This window comes from Trachypithecus francoisi, unplaced genomic scaffold (genome assembly GCF_009764315.1).
Source record: "Trachypithecus francoisi isolate TF-2019V2 unplaced genomic scaffold, Tfra_2.0 Contig00586, whole genome shotgun sequence".
NCBI lineage: Eukaryota > Metazoa > Chordata > Mammalia > Primates > Cercopithecidae > Trachypithecus > Trachypithecus francoisi.
In genome coordinates, this window is record NW_022680749.1 from 7,015,670 (window position 1) to 7,035,593 (window position 19,924).

At 41.4% G+C, this 19,924-nt stretch overlaps 1 protein-coding gene across 1 annotated transcript; it reads right to left on the reverse strand.

Annotated features, from left to right (window-relative positions):
• Positions 1-890: 890 nt before the first annotated feature.
• On the reverse strand, positions 891-18,372 carry ACTA2 (actin alpha 2, smooth muscle). Its single transcript, XM_033215853.1, has 9 exons — positions 18,093-18,372; positions 14,217-14,368; positions 12,679-12,807; positions 9,579-9,689; positions 7,601-7,685; positions 7,047-7,208; positions 5,322-5,513; positions 3,897-4,078; positions 891-1,184 (listed from the first exon to the last, which is right to left on the reverse strand). The coding sequence occupies exons 2-9, from the start codon at positions 14,343-14,345 to the stop codon at positions 1,041-1,043; spliced, it is 1,134 nt and encodes a 377-aa protein (XP_033071744.1). The 5' UTR covers positions 14,346-14,368; positions 18,093-18,372; the 3' UTR covers positions 891-1,040.
• Positions 18,373-19,924: the final 1,552 nt, after the last annotated feature.

Consider the following 19,924-nt stretch of genomic DNA (forward strand, 5'->3'; position numbering starts at 1 on the left):
CTCATTCCTTCTGGCATGAATATATCCATAGTATCCTTTTCAAAGACAGATCAGGAGAAGGGAAACAGATGGTCCAGATGTGTAGTGAGATTTTAAGGCAGTGTTTCTCAAAGTTTTTTTTTAAAATCCATGTTTCCCTCAATGAACATAGAAGTCAGACCTTTTTCTATATGTACATATATATGTGTGTGTGTATATATAAGTTTAATACATAGTGTATGCATTAGAAGTCATATCTTGTATATTAAAAGTCGCACACATACATGTGTATACATATGGGAAATGTATATGTGTGTGTGATTTTTAATATACAAGATATGACTTTTTAAGATATATAGGCACAGCGGCTCATGCCTATAATTCCAGCATTTTGGGAGGCCAAGAGGAGAGAATTGCTTGAGCCCAGAAGTTCAAGGCTGCAATGAGCTATGATTACACCATTGCACTCCAGTGACAGAGTGAGACCTTATCTCTAATATATATAGTATTTATACACACAGACACACATATATGTGTGTGTTTATGTATATATATATATACATGTGCGTGTGTGTAATTGTTTTCACCCATCAGGTTACCAGTACTGGGGTTATGAGTGTAAAGTAATATAATCACTTTGCAAGTAATGAGGTACTGTAGATCATCCCATTGGTACACTTTAATCCATGTTATTTTTTAAAATATCCAATGTATTCTCAAATTATTCCTCTTTACAGAACCGAAATGCATCTCCCCGCTTTAGGTAATGTGATTCTACCCTTTGCTTGAAAAACATATCCATCCTAATTGTCATGTGCTCAGCTGGACCACTAGAGGGAGCCATCCTGTAACGGGTGAGGTCAACCTAACATGATCTCAGTCGGGTATTGATCCGAGGCCAACGCTAGAAGTTACCAGTAGCCTATTTCAGATTTATTAAAAAAACACATAGGTAACGAGTCAGAGCTTTGGCTAGGAATGATTTGGAAAAGAACTGAAGGCATAATTCCACAGAACATTCACAGTTGTGTGCTAGAGACAGAGAGGAGCAGGAAAGTGTTTTAGAAGCATTTACGGTGGACAATTGAAGGCCCAGATTCATCATACTCCTGCTTGCTGATCCACATCTGCTGGAAGGTGGACAGGGAGGCCAGGATGGAGCCACCGATCCAGACGGAGTACTTGCGTTCTGGTGGGGCAATGATCTGTCAGTCAAGATGAAAAAGAAGGGTCATTAATGTCATCATAAGTGCAGTCGTTAGTGCGGTAGGACAGAGCCTGGGTGTTCTACCATGGCGTAGTTTCCTGTTCAGCAGGAACACAGGCTTGTCTGTTAGATGCCAATTGTGTCCTAATTGTGTCATGTTCTTGGCAGGACCGCCAGAGGGAGCCACGGATTTAGAAATTCTTCAGTAAGCACATTGGTTTTTCTCATGTGTAACTCCTCGACCACATTATTGAGCAAACTGAGAGTGGGCTCCAAATCCAGCCATGGCCCCCACTTAAGAACCCTGGCAATGCCTCTGATTTCCATGAACTCTGCCTCAGAATTCAACACGAAACACTTTATGTAGAAACAAACTCTAGGCTATTCAAAGGAGAAGTTGTAATTGTGCTAGGACTTACTATACAAATATTTTTCGACGTGATGAAGCGAACTACCACTTTTCACCCAGATGCTCTGTTTAACGGTGGGGGATTCAGGGTCCCCTGCTGGGGACATTCCCTTGCAATAGGTGCCTCTTAAGCTGCACTGGTTGGCCTTTCCCAGTGCACAGGCCTAACATGCAAGGCATGCTCATGTTTCTTAAATCAATGAATGGTTTAGGCACAGAGAACAGTGAAAACTGGTTAGCCAGTTTAATCTTTATCTTCTGAGCTCTGCTTGAGCATGTACCTCTTAATACAAGGTACTGATATTTACTGAGCACGTAATTATATGCCAGACACTATGCTAAGCATTTTACATGTATTATCTCATTTGATTCTCATAAACTTCTTGAAGAATAAGTATTTAATTACTCCCATATTACATATGAGGAAACAGAGGCTGAGACAGTTTAAGTAACTGACCCAAGTAACACTGGTTATATCAGTGTCAGATCTAATACTCAAACCTGGGTTCTCCCAGGTGGTTTTTTGTTTTGGTTTGGTTTTTAAAATAACCTTTTTATTTTGAAATAATTTTAGATTTTCAGAAAAGTTGTAAAGAATTTAATATAGTTTGGATGTCTCCTCCAAATCTCATGTTGAGATGTAATCCCCAGTGTTGGAGGTGAGGTCTGGTGGGAGGTGTTTGGATCACAGGGGTGGATCTCTCATGAATGGCTTAGGCCATCTCCTTGGTGATAAGTGAGCTCTTCTTCTGAGTTCACATGAGAGATCTGGTCATTTCAAAGTGTGTGGTACCCTCCCCCAACCCCTGCCCTCTCTGTTGCCCCTGCTTTTGCCATGTGAGGTGTCTGCCCCTGCTTTGCCTTCCACCATGATTCGAAGCTTTCTGAGACTGAGGCCTCCCCAGAAGCTGATGCTAGAGCTATGTTTCCTGTACAGCCTGCTGAACTTTGAGCCAATTAAACCTCTTTTCTTTACAAATTACCCAAGTCTCAGGTATTTCTTTATAGGAATGCAAAAACAGCCTATGACAAATTCTATGGGAGTTCCCATAGGTCCCTCATCCAGTTCCATTTTCACCAAATGTTATCATCTTATTGTCCCAGGTTTTTCCTGGTGCTCTGTACTATCTCACTACATTGGGGCCCAGAGTTTCACATTCATTTCTATTCAAGAAACTAAGTTTAGAGAACTAGGAACTGCCCAACTCTAGCAATAGCCTCTTTCTGTTATCGACCCTCAACCAGATTAACTCTGTAGTGAGCCCAGCTGCTGGCTTCATTCTCCTTCCTCTGCTGTGAAAACAAGAGAGAGGTAAGAGCTGATCAGAATGGCATCCAAGAAACACAAACCCTGTTGGAAAACAGTCTCTCTTCTCTCACGCTGAAGTGTTTTAGGGCAGGACTAGTCAGAGCCTGTCATGGAGAGAGAAAGTGTGCGTGTTTCAGTCTAGCATACTTAGAAGGAGTATGTTAACTGCATACTCCTTCTAAAAAACAGAAGGGAGTGCAAAGAGGAGAGAATTTGTTTAAATACCCACGTGTGTGAACTGCACTAGAATTGCCCCTCTGCTTCCTGTGACATCATGAGTCAAAAGGTCCCAAGTGTGGCCTTCTTACTTCAGAGAGTGATAATAGCCTTTGAGAAGTGACCAGCCACAGGTTAAGTTTGCCTCCAAATAATTATCTCCATTTAATCCTGAGTTCCCTTCACTAGGGCTCAACATTCACACCACATACAGGGGTCCTGGGTGGCTCAGGGACTGAGCTTGGTCATCCTGGAGTCATTCAGTGCTTCTGAGTGCCTGTATCAAAAGATGTGCTAGACAGAGGAATGAAGATAAAATTCGAATTCCTGGCCACAGGATTGAGGTTAGTAATGGAAGAAGAGTATAACGCTCCTGAATCTACAGTGTTTCAAGTTCTTCAGAAATAAGTCTAGGTCATCTGTATTTTTAAAAAATGTGTTACATGCACGATGCACTATTTTTTATGTCGAGTAAACAAAATGCATATTTTAAAGAGATATGAACATGTGGGGAGCTCTGCTGATCTTGATTGCAGCTGCTGAAAGTAGCTGATAAACAAGGATAAATAGAGATCAAATTTTATATAAAGTCACTCAATTTTTCTTATGAACTGGATTGACTTACATCCTGTAAAATATGGGATTTGTGTCCACTACCTACCCCTAAAACCCACAATTGTGTGTCACCAAAATACAGTCTCTGAAGAGTTCTCGTCTGTGGTTATAGGGCTGACACTGCTGGCGGCATCACCACTGGGTCTGTCACTGAACAGTACCTTGATCTTCATGGTGCTGGGCGCTAGGGCTGTGATCTCCTTCTGCATTCGGTCGGCAATGCCAGGGTACATAGTGGTCCCTCCTGATAGGACATTGTTAGCGTAGAGGTCCTTCCTGATGTCAATATCACATTTCATGATGCTGTTGTAAGTGGTTTCATGGATGCCTGCAGACTCCATCCCTGGAAAAGAGACACAGGCCATGGTCCTTAGGTGGAGAGTAAAACCCAGGCTAGACGTGGAAGACCAGACTTGAGCATCTGGATGATCTTGCAGTGGACTGAGGCTGGGATGACATAATAATCTAGGAACCACCTGTCTGAGAGACCAAAGGGTCTTGTTATGCTCTGTGTCTTCCTGACTCCCTTCTGATGAGGAATGCCTGCTGCAGCATCCTGAGGTGCAGGTTACAACAGGTATCACTGATTTTTCAACAGACTGACTACTCACTCCATGTGGTTTAAATAAGGGGTAAAGCCTTCCGATTCCCTGTAAAGCTTCCATGCTGAGCCAATGTCGCAACCACTGTTCAGAGCTCTCCCGGGTCTCCATTTGACAGCTACCTTGCATCTGCCCCAGCCCCCAAAGCTAATGGGGCTGGATTATCAGGAAAATTTTCTATCCTGTTCAGACAAAGGATCATTTTTTCCAATCTTGCTAAAATTTTTTTTGGGAGGCGGGTCTGGACTTTTGTTAATTTCTGATGTAGGTGTTTCAAAAAAACCTCTAGGTGCCCCTTCATTTTCTGCAGTGCAGTGATGTAATGATAACGTTAACAATAGCACTACCTGATTATTAATTACTAGTGATATCTGTTAATTATTGAATGCTTGCTTTTGCCAGGCAGTGGGCTAAATGTTCTTTATCTATCTCATGTAATTCTCACAGCCATTCTAGGACATAAGTAATATTACAGTCTACACTTTATATATGAGGAGACAAGTTGGGAAGGTTAAGTGACTTTCCCAAGATCAAGACTGAAACCCAGGCTCACCCCTCGCAGAGCCTGCCTGTGTAAACAACTATGCAAACCTGTCTCCAAGACAATGTGGATGGAGGAACAGACTCACTTTGAGTACTCTTCTATTTTTCTCTCCCCCAGCATTCCCAAATTCTCAGCATTCAGCACACCCTCCCTACCCTTTCCACTGTCTCCAAAGCATAGGCATTATTGAATTCTTTCATCATACACCAAGAATGCTTTGGGCTTAACTGCAACATAGATATTGTTTTCTTAGAAAGAAAACTTCTTTCCTGGCCTCATTATGTCTTCTCACCTTGAAAATGTGGCACTTTCCCTTTTTCTGGTTTAGAAATGCTTTTGGTCTTGGGGCAACCGTCACTTGTCTCCATGTTCTGGAGGCTGGCTTGATACGGGAGAAGACAATGACTCCCCTTCCCAGGAAAAGGGCGTTTGTTGCCTACCGATGAAGGATGGCTGGAACAGGGTCTCTGGGCAGCGGAAGCGTTCATTTCCGATGGTGATCACTTGCCCATCAGGCAGCTCATAACTCTTCTCAAGGGAGGAGGAGGATGCGGCAGTGGCCATCTCATTTTCAAAGTCCAGAGCTACGTAACACAGTTTCTCCTTGATGTCCCGGACAATCTCACGCTCAGCTGTCAACCAGATACAAACATTGTGGCAAACATTAGGGTCTGCACAGGTGGTAAAGATCTACCTGCCCTACTTCAGTCTCTCCCTCAAGACATACGCCTTCAAAAAATGTGTCAGTTCAATATTCTGCAATCCAAAATCCATGATGATAATGACGTAGTAGGGCCACCAGGGAATCACCTCTGTTCCTAGCACAGTGTCTCATGCATAGTAGGCCCTCAGTATGCGTTGTCTGGGAAATGCATAACAAGAATAAAATGAGCTAGCTAGAGAAAGGCACACAGTAGGGGATCCTTTTGTACCATAACTTTTTTTTTTTTTTTTTTTTTTGCAGGATGACTATTCTCTGTTATAATTATTTTATAGCAGAAAGTTTGTTATATTGTATTTTCAGTTAACCAGGAAGTCTTAGGCTGAATCAGCTCCTCAGGGGCCCCAGAATTTTCTAAAAGTCTGAGATCATGTTGCTTGGGCCAGTAAATAGCAGCTCAACCCTTTGGCACATTTCTCACCCTCCAGGAAAGAGGTGGTGCTGTCTCAGGACCAGGCCTAGTCCAGAAGTTTTCAGCAGTGCATACTGTACGCGATATGGAAGAAGTGGGCAGGCAGAGACCTTTCAGACTTCTGCTCTCTCAAGTTATAGGCTACTAATTATATCTGAGGCTCTAGGAACCTTTTTGAGGCATCTTGAGATTCTTTGTAGGGAGCAGAGGAGGAATGCAATTATTCAACTTCATATTGCAAGTGGAGACTTTAACAGTGGCAGAGTTCAAGTTTCAAGCCTCAAATTTGGAGCATAAAGCAAGCCCCAGGCACATTCAGAAACCTAAATGTTTGGACAATACCAAATTGCTAAGGGGAGGGCAGGTAGCTGGAGCCACCAGCACTGAGGACATACCGTGTTTCTGGCAATGCTGACACTTTCCTCTTGTGAGGGAGGACTGGGTGCACCGGCTTAGAATCTGAATACATATGTGTCACTGTGTTAGCTATTAACAGTGATACATGTTAATAGCTAACAATTATTGAATACTTACTCTATGTCAAGTATTCCACATGCATTCTTCCATTTAATACTCATAACAATCATGTGATATAGGATCTATTATTATCTGCATTTTACAAATAAAGAGACTGTGGTTGGTTAACTTGTTCAAGCTCACAGAGCTTCTGAGTAGCAGAGTTGGGACTCAAGTCCTATTACAATGTCTCCTGCCAATCACCACACCATGCCATCTTCAGTCTCTGCACAATCTTCATCTGTTTGCTAATGGAGGGGATTAAAAAAAGATCAAGTATGCAACACTGACTAATGCATAACACTGGGTATCTGTAACTGTTCTCCTCAAGGAAATAGTGTAATCATTTTGCAACTTCACATAGTGAAGAAAGATGTGCTTTGCTCTGTGCATTAGAGCCAGGCCTTGCCATTTGCAAATCTTCATCCCATCATCTCCTTGGATAGTGAGGATTGTCCTGGAAGTTGCTGAGCAACACACTGATCCCCTCTGCCCCTTATCTCCCACAGGCCTCACCGGTAGTAACGAAGGAATAGCCACGCTCAGTCAGGATCTTCATGAGGTAGTCAGTGAGATCTCGGCCAGCCAGATCCAGACGCATGATGGCATGGGGCAAGGCATAGCCTTCATAGATGGGGACATTGTGGGTGACACCATCTCCAGAGTCCAGCACGATGCCTGGGAGACAGTTGGGCATGATAGAAGTCACCATGGCAGCTGGCATGTGGTTACTTGCTGGCCAAGTAGAGGGAAGCCTTGGGGAGAGGGAATTTCCGAGCTTCTTATTTAAGAAGAGAAAAGAGGGCATGTGATAGGAGAGGTGAGGTGGGACAGGGCTTGGGGAAGATGAAAAAAAGGGAAGAACAGGAAGAGGAAAATAGTAGAAAAAAGTTCTGCTAGAAATATGAGGTCGAGGGCTTATTTTGAACACGAGAAGATGTTTTAGGGCTGGGTTCAGCTGTGTTCATTCTAACTCAGCCCCAGTCCATCACCCCCATGTGTTAATGACCATTCAGTCCCATCTCTGGTGGTGCGCTCCGACCAGCTTCCTGCCCTTCCCAGTCACCTACCAGTTGTGCGTCCAGAGGCATAGAGGGACAGCACCGCCTGGATAGCCACATACATGGCTGGGACATTGAAAGTCTCAAACATAATCTGCAAAGCAATCCAAAGAGCTGTTAGTAAAGGTGCCCATCTGACAAAGAATGGTCAGGAGAGCACACCTGGTTGATGGATGTAGAGGGGCCTGACCTGTTCTGGGCAGAGGAGGCCAAAGTAAGGAGGACCAGAACAGCCCTGATCACATAAAGAGGAGAAATGAAAGTGTGAATGGGGAGCCTTGACATCAGTGGCCTGACAGGGTGGGGAGGGGAAGAAGCAGTGTGCACACAAGGCTTGGCCAGGGGAAAGGAAAGTCTAGCTTCTGTCTCTGGTCCTGGCTTTGACTAATAGTCACCAAACTAATAGTTGACTACTAGTGGTTTCATTCCAGGTCTCTTAACTATAAACAGAGGAGGAGTTTGGACTAAATGAGATCTCCAGTTTTTCCAGTGCAGACAGTCAAGGGCTTGTTAACTATGTCAAAGCCAGAAGAAAAAGAGAAGACAACATTCAGGTTTTGATTTCTCTGGTATAAAGAAAGAAAACTTTTAAATCTGAAACTCAGGCTGGCTAGGATTAGCCCCATTTCTGTGATTTGCCTGAGGTTCCATTTAATCAATTCCACTTTTTTATGTAGTTGCTGGGTCAAGGCTAACCCTAGAATCTGAGGCCATTCTGGCTGCAGTGGGAGAGGCCCTGATTCCTGGAAGACAGGACCTGCCCACGGGTAATAGAGAGGACCACATAGAATGTCAGTGCCCCAGTTGGTGCAGTCCAGGGACAAGATTAGAACCAAGCCCCTCCAGGTCACTTGTGAGAAGATGTCCGTGGGTCTTCATTTCTCCATCTGTAAGACCCTTCCTACTCTGTTAACCAGACTGTCTGACATCTTTCCCTAGTAAGCCATAATTTCCAACCATTTTTTTTTTTTTGCCTTCACACCATTGACAGGAACAATAATTCATCAGAAGCAACATCTCTTGCGACATGCAGTGATTCTCAGGCCTACAGATGTTTCCCTGTGGAGAATAAGTGCTAGTGGGTTGGTGCAAGCACCAGGAGCTCTTCTGAGGAAAAGACCTTGCAGTTATTTTCATTTATGACTCTCCAATGCTGGAAGATCATGGATCAATCCCAGGCTCTGCCAGTTCTGGCTATGTGACCCTGGGAGAATCATTTAATGTATCTGAGCCTCAATTTCTTCATTTATATAAACAATATAATCATAGTTTCTGCTTCACATTGCTAGAACTTAAAGAGACAATGAATATAAAATGCTGAGCCTAGTACTTGACCATAATGTTGTTATTTAATAGCTCATCCAAACTAGAAAACTCCTCTGTCTGGTGGACTGGATGGGATTCTATCATAAGGTCTTTAGCTTCAAACAAGTAATAATAATGACAATAATAACTATTATTTGTTGGATGTTTATTAGGAACCATGATACACATCTGTCATTTCACCTTGTTAATGTTCACATCAATCCTTTTGAAAAATAATAGTATTAATATTACTCCCAACTTATAGACAAGGAAACTAAGGCTCTGAGAAATTAATGGGATTCTTTAAGGTTACATAACTGATAAGTGGCAGATCCAGTTTTCAAACCTAGATATGTCTGACTCTAGAACCCAAATTCCTAATGTATGTGATGCTGCATTTTGAAGTGGCTTCTCCTTAGACATTTTAACTTAAACGTGGCCCCTTCTCAATGAAATCTTTTAAATTTCCTATTGCTTTTGGAGGCAAAGGGCTGGTCCCTGCAGGAAGGATACAAGTACCATCAAGCTGTTCCTGTCTTTTGGGATCCCTGAGTTCATTGAAGGTTGCCAGTCTGTTGGTGGACTCCCAGCTCCGGCCTTCTCTCTGCTGTCCTGCATAGCCTCCTTCTAACAGAACTTTCCCCAGACCCCAAAGTATTGTGTGCTGGGGTAGCATACTTACCTGGGTCATTTTTTCCCGATTGGCCTTGGGGTTTAGGGGCGCCTCCGTGAGCAGGGTGGGATGCTCTTCAGGGGCAACACGAAGCTCGTTGTAGAAAGAGTGGTGCCAGATCTAGTGAATTGGGGGACAGAGAAGAAACATAATGATGTGCTGTCATGAGGCCCTGCATTTCCCAAAAAGGGACCAGAAGCTACCTGACACCAAGACCAAAGGAAATGCTACAAATGCTCGTCATGTGTCCATGGTTTTATAGATGCAGAGACTGAAGGTCAAAGTGTGTGAGTACCTTCCCAAAGGATTCACGTCTAGTAAGTGACTGAGCGGAATCCCTAACCCAGATCTGTGAGGCAGAATGGTATACTGGTTAAGGGCACAACCCTTGATCAAACCTTGGGTTCAAAGCCCAGCTCGGACACTTCTTGGTTGTGTGAGTTTAGGCAAGTTTTTAACCTTTCTCAGCTTCAGTCTCATGATTGGTAATAGGGAGATGAAAATAATGAGTGTGTACTTCATTGGGTCTTTGTGCAAATAAATAAGGTAACTCTCGAGTTATTGTTCAGCCCAGTGTCTGGCCCAGAATCAATGTTATTATCATTCAACTCTATTTTCTTTGTTCTCTCTTTCCATTTTAATATTCATGGGGAAATGACTTAATTTTGTAAATAAAAAGACGAATGTGTATATGAATAAATGACGCTTACTTGGAAATTTAATTGACACTTTTAATGCTTCTAGAGAAGTTGCCCTTTGCAATGCACATGAAGAAGAGAACAGGGCTCCCTGACTCTTGCCTCCATCACCCTTTTGCTCTCGAGGGATGAGAAAAGCTTCCTCTATCAGCACACTCTGGATCTTCCACTCACAGTGAGACTTTTGGCCTTCAGCTGTTTCCAAAAGGCCCATACTTATGTATAGTGTGTCTATGTGAAGGCACTTTGGACATAACTACATTTGCTTTATGGTTGAGCACTTTCTTTAATTCCTAGATGCCAAAAAGAACAAACCATTGCAAAAAGGACTAAATTAATTAATCTTTAAAAGCATGAAAATTCTCCACCAGAGCTAGGAATATGAGATTCACCCAAAATCAAAACAGAGCAAAACAAGAACTGCTGATGAAAGCTTATAAATTAGCAAAAGCAAAATTAGCTTTAAAGACTATCTTATTCCACTTTCTTTTGTTTTGGATTTGTGGTTTATGGAAAGGAAATGAAACTTCTCAAAGTTTTGTTTCTTTAGTGGATTGAAAGCAGCAGACTGCTCAAAAAATCCTGCCAGTCTCAACAAGCAACCCTTCTCCTTCTCTCTCACTTTCTCTTCACGCCCACCAGAAGATACTTTGAATTTAAATTTTAGAACTAAGGAAAGTTTTTTGTTCTAATAGTCTCTGTCTAGGAGGATACATTCTAAGATGTTGTCCACTACATGGAGAAATTCTAAAATAATATTTTCCTATTGATATTGATACCTTTTTCTCTGTGCAAACTGCAATCTTACCAAATCTAGAATCCTCAATTAAGCAAACCTATTGATAGGAAATTTTTGTAGAAAGATAGAGCTTGGAGCATTACTGCTGATAAATTCTGACAAGATTATGTATTTTTTTAAGTGACAAATTGTGTGTGTGTAGTAGTAGTAGTAGTAGTAGTAGTGGTGAGCTAATAGATAAATAAAAGTCCAGATGTTGTGATTCTGATATATCTTGCTGCATTTAAAATTTTTATGTCACTTTCTCATTATTTCTTCTGTTTTTCCTCTGATCACTGGTGTCTGTAGTGTTTAATGACCAAACATCAAAATCTTAGAATTTAGCTCTTCTTCTCATTAGCTCTTTTATAAGTGTCTGGGAGATAAGGCCTCATGTAATGCAACACAGAGAAATAATTTTTAAAATATTTGTCATATAGCTTTTTTCAGTGGCTATTGTGCTTCAGTGTGTAGAGAGAAATTCAGAAATGTAACAAATCTGCAATGTTACAGTCCTGTTTACTATAGCGAAAACAAAAACATTTTTAATTTAGATATTTTGAGTGAGTTAATGAACACCTTTCAAGAATGGGCTGTTTAAGGTCCAGCATTTCAAGCATTTCAAGCCCTCTTTAGCTGTATTGCACTGAGAGGGATAGCCATACAGCCCATGATGAGAATGAAAGGAGGGTTATTCTCTGAGCTGCTGCTCATGCACTGCTTGTCCTAGGAGGGCAACCAAGTTGACATGAGCAACAGATGATTAATTCCCTGCAGTGGCAAAGAGCTACTCTTCTCATCTACAGAACTGTCATCCACTAATTAGTTAATAAACTGTAATAGGCAAGGACATTGTTTTTCCTTTTCTTTAGAGACAGAGTCTTGCTCTGTTGCCCAGGCTGGAGTGCAGTGGTATGATCAACTCACTGCAGCTTCTATCTCCTGGGCCTGAATGATCCTACTACCTCAGCCTCCTGAGTAGCTGGGACTACAGTTGCATGCCACCACACACTGTTAATTAAACATTTTTTTTTTCTTAGTAGAGACAGGCTTTTGCTATGTTGTCCAGGCTGGTCTCGAACTCCTGGCCTCAAGTGATCCAAAGTGTTGGGATTACAGGTGTGAGTCACTGTGCCCTGCAGGATTTTTTTCTTCTTTTTTTTGAGATAGGGTCTCACTCCCTCATCTAGGCTGGAGTAGGATCTTGGCCCACTGCAGCCTCCATCTCCCAGGCTCAAGTGATCCTCCCACTTCAATCTCTCAAGCAGCTGGGACTGAGGTGTGTGCCACCATGCCTGGCTAATTTCATTTATTTTTTGTAGAGATAGGATCTCACTATGTTACCCAGCCTGGTCTCAAACTCCTGGGCCAAGCGATCCTCCCACCTTGGCTTCCCAAAGTATTGGGATTACAGGTGTGAGCAACTGTGTCTGGCAAGGGAATTTTTTTAAAGAAACATTTCAGGATTTTTTTTTTTTTTCAATGGATAATAACCCAGAATGAACACTAACAAGTAAAAGTAAAGTTGAACAATGTAAGCCAGTTATTTCCCCAGCAGTAGCGTGGTGTTCTGTATCAGGGAACACAGGGATTATGTATCCTGAGGGCCCAAGCTGCAGCAAACCTCTCATACCTTTTCCATGTCGTCCCAGTTGGTAATGATGCCGTGTTCTATCGGGTACTTCAGGGTCAGGATTCCTCTTTTGCTCTGTGCTTCGTCACCCACGTAGCTGTCTTTTTGTCCCATTCCCACCATCACCCCCTAAAAAGGTTCAAAACATTATGAGTCAGCATCTCCCAAAACTTGTGAATTAATTACAGTCAAGCCACAAAAGGTTAAATCATTGAGATGGAAAGTTCCTCTTCTGATTATCAGCAACAATAAACATATTGAGTCTCATTGCCACTATGCTCTTAAGCAACATTCTGTAGTTGATTGGAAAAAGACCAGAATTGCCTCCAAATAGAAGGAGATGTTGGGGGAAAGTCAACTTTACTTTTTGTATTTTTATCTCCTATGTTCCTTGATGAGCTTTTTTAGGGCAGAGACCATGTCTGTCTTGTCCATCACTATAGCAAATTGCATGGCACATTTGTGGCACTCAATAATTATTTGTTGAGAGAAGGATTACAATTTTACATATTTGTTAAATGGCATTTTGTGTCTTATAAATCCTTTAAACTGTACTTTTAAAGTCATCACTTACCCAAAAGGATATGAGTATTATTTTCTAACTATTATAAGCAAAAGCACTGCATCTACAAATAACCACTTGAGGCTTGATTTCTAATGGATAAGTTCATACCAATCAACTGTGAAGACATTTGCCTAAATTAGTCAGCTGCATTTTTTAAAAAATCATTATAGGGAAGCTCTTAAAAAATTACTGTTACTAGATTTTAAATTGCACTGGAGTGACTATTTCAGAACTACAAAACAGCCATGGCTACTACGGACCCGTAAAATAGCGACTTGTACAGAATATCTCCACTGCATAAAGATCAACGAATTCAGACAGACTGCATTAATTGGGAGAGGTTTCTATTATTTATTCTCGTGAGTATATCCCAAGCAGAGAGGCATAAACATCAATCAGATAGCCCCAATGCACAAAATACATTTCTGATGTGAAGGAGATTTTCTGAGATGAAATTACTGAGTTTTTACCATGTGATGCCACCAATACTTTGTTTACACATAATATGTAGAATTACCATGTGGCTGTCCAAATATATTTTGTTGACAGCTAATATTATGTAAAATTGCATTTGGTATCAATGCTTGCCTTCATCTAACGTCAGCTCTGTATGGTTAAGTGACCTGGACTTTTATTGTTGTTTCTTTCCAAACAGTAGCTTTGGTATACATCAGGATAATGTATTAGCATTTCTGATGGTGAGGAAATGATTTTGATGATGATGATGACTATGTTTAGACAAAAAGGACACATGAAAAAGGGGCAGACTTTGTATCTGATAGACACCCATCAGATAATCTGTCTACGTTGTATGTGAAATTGGCATTTACTCCTGGACCTTAATCATGAGAGGTATATTTTTAACAAGGATACATAACTTCTGGGCAGAAAGAGATAGACAATCTGTGGATAAACATGGACACAGAGGAACCTACTCTGTGCCCTGTTATGTTCCAATCATAATTTTCCTCACCTGATGTCTGGGACGTCCCACAATTGATGGGAAAACAGCCCTGGGAGCATCGTCCCCAGCAAAGCCGGCCTTACAGAGCCCAGAGCCATTGTCACACACCAAGGCAGTGCTGTCCTCTTCTTCACACATAGCTGGAGCTGCTTCACAGGATTCTATAGAAAACAGGGAGGAAGCAACCTCAGCTGTAACTGGGCATTTGTGGCACTTACCTGACAACTCCCACCTCCAAGGCTGGGTTTGAGGGCCCTCCTCTGTTCTCCTAGTGCTCTCCCGTGACCCTTACCTAATATAGCACATATCTGGAAGTAGTTTAGTTAGACTGTAAGGTTTCAGTAAGGTGAAACTCTGACTTCCGAAACTGACTTCTATGTTTATACAACTTTAGTGTAGTGACCGGCATTTCATGTGTTCTCATGAGCACTTTAAAGGTGGACCGAGCCAGTGAATGACTAAATAAACTGCAGAGCACAAATGGGAACTCCAGACTCTTGAGACCAGATCTTTGCAGAGAGTTGCCTACCTTACGTTAAACAAGTGTCTCGATTGTCCTGTCTGTATCAACCCAGATGCATATTTTTCTAGATATGCTCTACCTTTTTGAAATTTTTTCAAACAGTTAGATTTTTGAGGGAGAGGCAGCATGTAAAAATTTAGAAATGTTAAAATAGTCAAGTGTTTAATGGAGAACGCTTTTTGAATCATAAGGACTTTTACTTTACCCTCAGAGAAGCTTTGAAATAAAATTTTCTGAGAAGGTGCTTTAAATTTTAGGGGCTGCAAGTATCCACTGTTAATAAAAGTCACTGTTAAACTAGAAGTCCAACAAGTGAGGGTGAGCCTGATGGATTATATATCATATGGTAGAATACTGCCATTAAAAAGGTAGAGTAAGAGGATAAGCAAAAGGTAGTTCTTATGTAAGAGTCATTGGTTAGAAACAGTAACATTGTACATCTCATTTAAAATGTATTTTTTATGCATTGCAAAAAGATTAATCATATTTAGCAAGATGTTGACTGGGGTTATGATGAAGTGGTGGGTTTCGTGAGTGTTTTTAATTATCTTCCCTTGGTTCTGTCATTTTTTAAAATTTTCTATATTGAATGTGTATTTCTTTGGTAATAAAACAAAATTTTAAATAACCCACTTTATACTTGGATTCTTTCGTAAAATTAGAAGGGCTGCAGCAGCATATCAACTTACAAATTTGAGAAATTGAAGGCATTTTAGAGGACATTTTCATCCAATGCTCTCATTTTCATAAATAAGGAAATCAGGAAGTGATTGCTCAAGGGCACACAGGGCATTGGAGGCAGAGCTCCAGCCAGACGTCAGGTACCCTTTAACCACCCTTGGTTTCCACTTCAAGCTCTCTTCCAATTTTCTAATCACGATTAGGTTGAAATGTTCCGTTAAGAGAAGGACACCTAGAGTTTTCTGCCTGGCAATGCGATCTCAATTAGGATTTCAAATTGAGAAAATTTCTTCTTTTAAATGAGTGAACTGATTGCACCTCCAAATTCATATATAAAAAAGGCAGTTCTTTAAGGATACGTCTGAGAAGTAGGGAAATAAAATAGCTATTACAGAGTTGGAGTTCTGCCAAAACATTCCCACAAAATCAAACCTGCATCTTGCCAAAGGCCTAAAACTTCCTTAGCAGTGCTTCATGTAAAATAATTCTTTGCAAAGAACATAAAACTGCAATTGAGATGACATATTTTAAAGTCAAGGCATGTAATATTATATTCAACTGACAGGGAAACCAAGCCTTAAGGAGTTGAAGTGACTTGTCCAAGAGCCTTGAACTGATATATTTAGGACAACGAAGATTTCAGATCACAGTGACAGACTGCCTGGATTTGAGTCCAGGCTCCAACACTTAGATGCTGTGTGATTTTAGTTATTTAACATCTCTAAACCACAGTTTCCTTGCTATAAAACAGTAATGATATCGAGACATACCTCATGGAGTTCTTATGGAGATTGGATTTTTAAAGTGTTCAAAATAATTTATAGCAGCAGAGATGCTCTAAGTTTTCAATAAATACTAATTTTATCATCATTATTATTACTATCACTGTGTGATTATTTTCATTATCCAGATCTCTTTGTTTCTAACCTTTGCTTTCTTTCCTCACTGCTCCAGGCTTAGAATAAAAATAATCAACGTGTGGATTCCACTTGCAAGAAAGGAAATGGGACTTAAGAATGGCTCACCCTTTCCTTTCCCACCTTTCTTTTCCCTTTCCAGATGCTGAATTATGTTTGACATTCCTGTGATTTGACTTCCCGCATAGCAGATTAAGAAGCTTTAGAAAAGAGGCGAGAACTGTAAAGGAGACAAAAGGGAAGAAGCCTAAGAGCCTGGGGTATCTGTCAGGCACTCTATGGATGTGCTGAGTGCACTTTCCAAACCAAAAGTAAGGGCTGAAAAGAGGACAAAACATTTCAAATTAGGATGGTCTCTGAAAATGGGAAGGTATGGTGACCATGAATGCCGGGATATTTTTCATAACTGTTTTTTGGGCAGTGATGGCTTGGGAGGAGGGGTTGACTATACTCAGAAAAAGTAGGCTGACCCTCAGCATCAGCAAGAATGCAGAAAAATAAATCTCAAAATTCAGCAAATTTTTTTTACTTGGCCAAAAAAAAAAGAAAAGAAAAAGAAAATCCAGGAAGAATGTTATAATGTCCAAAAGGAGCACTGTCATTGAAGAAGTCACTGTGTCCCTGGAAAGAGTCCGCTCAGTGGTTTAGAGCTCTTCTCTAACCTGAATGAGCAGCTCGGTTTGGAGCAAAGCATTTCCTAATTAGGTAAAACACGCTCGAGTGTCTGCTTTTGGAACTGCACCCAGGTCAGGGGGTTTGCTCCAACTGACTAGAGTTCATCTTGTGCCAAAAATGAGTCGTTGATGGGAGGGGAAAGAAGATTACAGTTCCCAGCTCATTGGTCTTGAAACGCAAACCATATTTAGTCATGAATCACAAAATGCTAGGAAAATCTCAGCATGAAAACTCCAGTCTGGGCTGAAGCTGCCAAGCCTTGATTTGCAGTGAAGCTCAGCCTGAGGTGGCAGGGCTGGCTCCACAGTCACACTTGCCTCACCAGGCTGAGGGGAGCTTTAAGCTGAGAGAGATGCAAACCAGATATCCCGCCGGGAGGCACACACAGCTGTCAGATGCAGACTCTGCTCCCTCTCTCTTTCTTTCCAGAGAAAAATTCAGCTGGTCACCTGCTGTGCTCTGCTGCAAATGACCAATGATGCAGATCCGAACATGTAAGGTCACACATACACATTTCCAACAAAAAAGAGATATACATTTCCAACAAAAGACACTACCAGTTAGAGCCAGGGAAACCCAGAAGTGAGTACACAAATTCAGGCGCAAAGACTTGGCAACTATTCTCTGTTCACTTCTGAAATCCACTTCCAGACACCTTAGCTGCACCAAAAATACAGCCCAGTGAAAAAAATCCCTACACGAAATCAGAACCAAAAACAAATCTCAGAGTTTCCAGTGCCTAAATACAAATAAATGTATAACTTACTGCACACAGCTAACCTGCACACCTGTGTTGTGCTGCAAGATCTGGGCTGCTTGTTTAGTATGAACGTTTTATAGATGACATGCATTAATAAAATTTTCATATTCTTCTCCACCCCTTCCATCATACCAAACTACATATTAGCCTTGTCTTTAATGTTAGATCATTAAAGCCGAAAGCTACAATCATTTTAATAGAACAGCCTTCATTCAGAAATATCAGTGCATGAACCCAGCCAAATCCCTGCAGATGATGTCTTGTTATTCTGGGTAATTAAAAGAGCCACTGGAATCTATAAGTCATATCCCTGGGCTGGCACCACTTACCCTGACAGTGCTTGGCTGGGCTTCTCCACACTGGGTGGTGTTCAGGGAAGCTGAATGCTGAAGGGTTATATAGCCCCTTGGCCTGCTCTCCTCCCACTTGCCTCCCAAACAAGGAACAAAGACAGACTTGAGCCTGTCGTTCAGTCTAACACAACCATATAGGGACCTCAGCACAAAACTCTCTAATCTGGGTGGCCAGAGGCCTGGGTCTCTTCCACTGCATTCCACTGCTCTGCTCATGAAACGGGAGGCGGCTCAGCTGCCTGTGGGAGACAAACACGCCAAGCCTTCAGGACAACTGCAGAAATGCCCAGAGACACTGAGCTAGGGTAATGGGCAGATGCAGGCATGGTTTGCACATTCCACAGAGGATGCCAGCTTGCTGTCATCCTGGAATTTCAGGCCATTTCCTAATAAACTGAGAACAGAAAGGGCCAGAAAGGGCTGCCTCTGCCTAGCACGGACTTTTAAAACTCTTACACCATGGTAGCATGCAAGGAAGAAAGGTATTCCTTCAGTCGTCTATAAATACATAGAGGGAGTGATGATTTTCTGGTAGGCATACTGTTTATAAATCAAGTTCTTGAGGGATGTGAGTGGAAGTAGGAATTGAAGTATGGAGACAAGGTTGACAGGTCTATGTTTTACAAAGAGGAATTTGGATGTTAGCATTATTATAACTACATTCGTTTTGTTGTTATTGTTTTTTGTTTTTTGGTTCATTAGCTTTGTCTACTAATTTGTCACTGAACAAATTAGCAACATAAGTAGGGACCATCCTTTGACAAAAGAGTCTATCCAGCAGCTGGTCAAAGAAGTAGTTTGGAAAAGAAAGGAGATTGTTCAAAGGAAGCCTCTCCAGCCCTCCTCTTTGCCCACTAACCTACTTGACAGGAAGTAGAGAGACCAAGTGATATGGTTTGGTTCTATGTCCCCACCCAAATCTCGTCTCGAATTCTAATCTCCATAATCCCCACATGTCCAGAGAAAGGCTAGGTGGGAGGTGCCTGGATCATGGGGGCGTTTTCTCCCATGCTGTTCTCATGAAAGTGAGTGAGTTCTCACGAGATCTGATGGTTTTATAAGGCAGTTTTCCCTGCTCTTGCTTGTTCTCTCACGCCTGCTGCCATGTAAGGCACGCCTCTTCCCCTTTTGCCATGAGTTTAGTTTCTTGAGGCCTCCCCAGCCATGCAGAACTGTGAGTAAATTAAACCTCTTTTCTTTATAAATTACCCAATCTTGGGTATGTCTTTATAGCAGTGTGAAAATGGACTAAGATACCAGGTGATCCTGTCATTTCTCAAAGATATAAGCCCTCATCTTAAGCATCAATGAATAGCTTCGATGATTTTGTATTTGTCTACTAGGCTCTCACTAAACGCATAAAGAAATATTTTTGTGGGCACTATGAGTATATCTGGACTGTGGACATGAGAGAAAAATCCCAGAATGAGTGGCTTTATTTTACAGCCGTGACCAATTGGTCATTCATATTACTATGTCAGATCTGTTTGATTAATGGTGCCCACACATATACATACATATATATCTTTGAAGAATTGCACTATTGATTATTAGAAAATTTTAAACAGCATAAGACTAAATCATAACAGGATTTCTCTATACTGCTTGGGATTTGTCTAACTTTTATCAACCAGAAAACACAGCCGTTTGAATGTTAAAATATAAAATCTACACAGTACAACGTAAAGTTGGCCATTTGGGGTTAATCCATTAGTTTTCATCACAGGAATCATGTGAAGCAAAATTTCCATATTTTCTTGAGTAGGAGGGCAATTTGAATAGAGGAAAGATTCCCCTTCCTCATGCTT

What these genes read in the sequence shown, in the direction of transcription:
- ACTA2 (XM_033215853.1), bottom strand. Translation starts at nt 14,345, where the DNA reads ATGTGTGAAGAAGAGGACAGCACTGCCTTGGTGTGTGACAATGGCTCT. An exon ending in TGGGACGTCCCAGACATCAG is followed by an intron (nt 12,808 to 14,216) that starts GTGAGGAAAATT and finishes GAACCTTTTTAG; the next exon opens with GGGGTGATGGTGGGAATGGG. An exon ending in ACTGGGACGACATGGAAAAG is followed by an intron (nt 9,690 to 12,678) that starts GTATGAGAGGTT and finishes CCAATTCACTAG; the next exon opens with ATCTGGCACCACTCTTTCTA.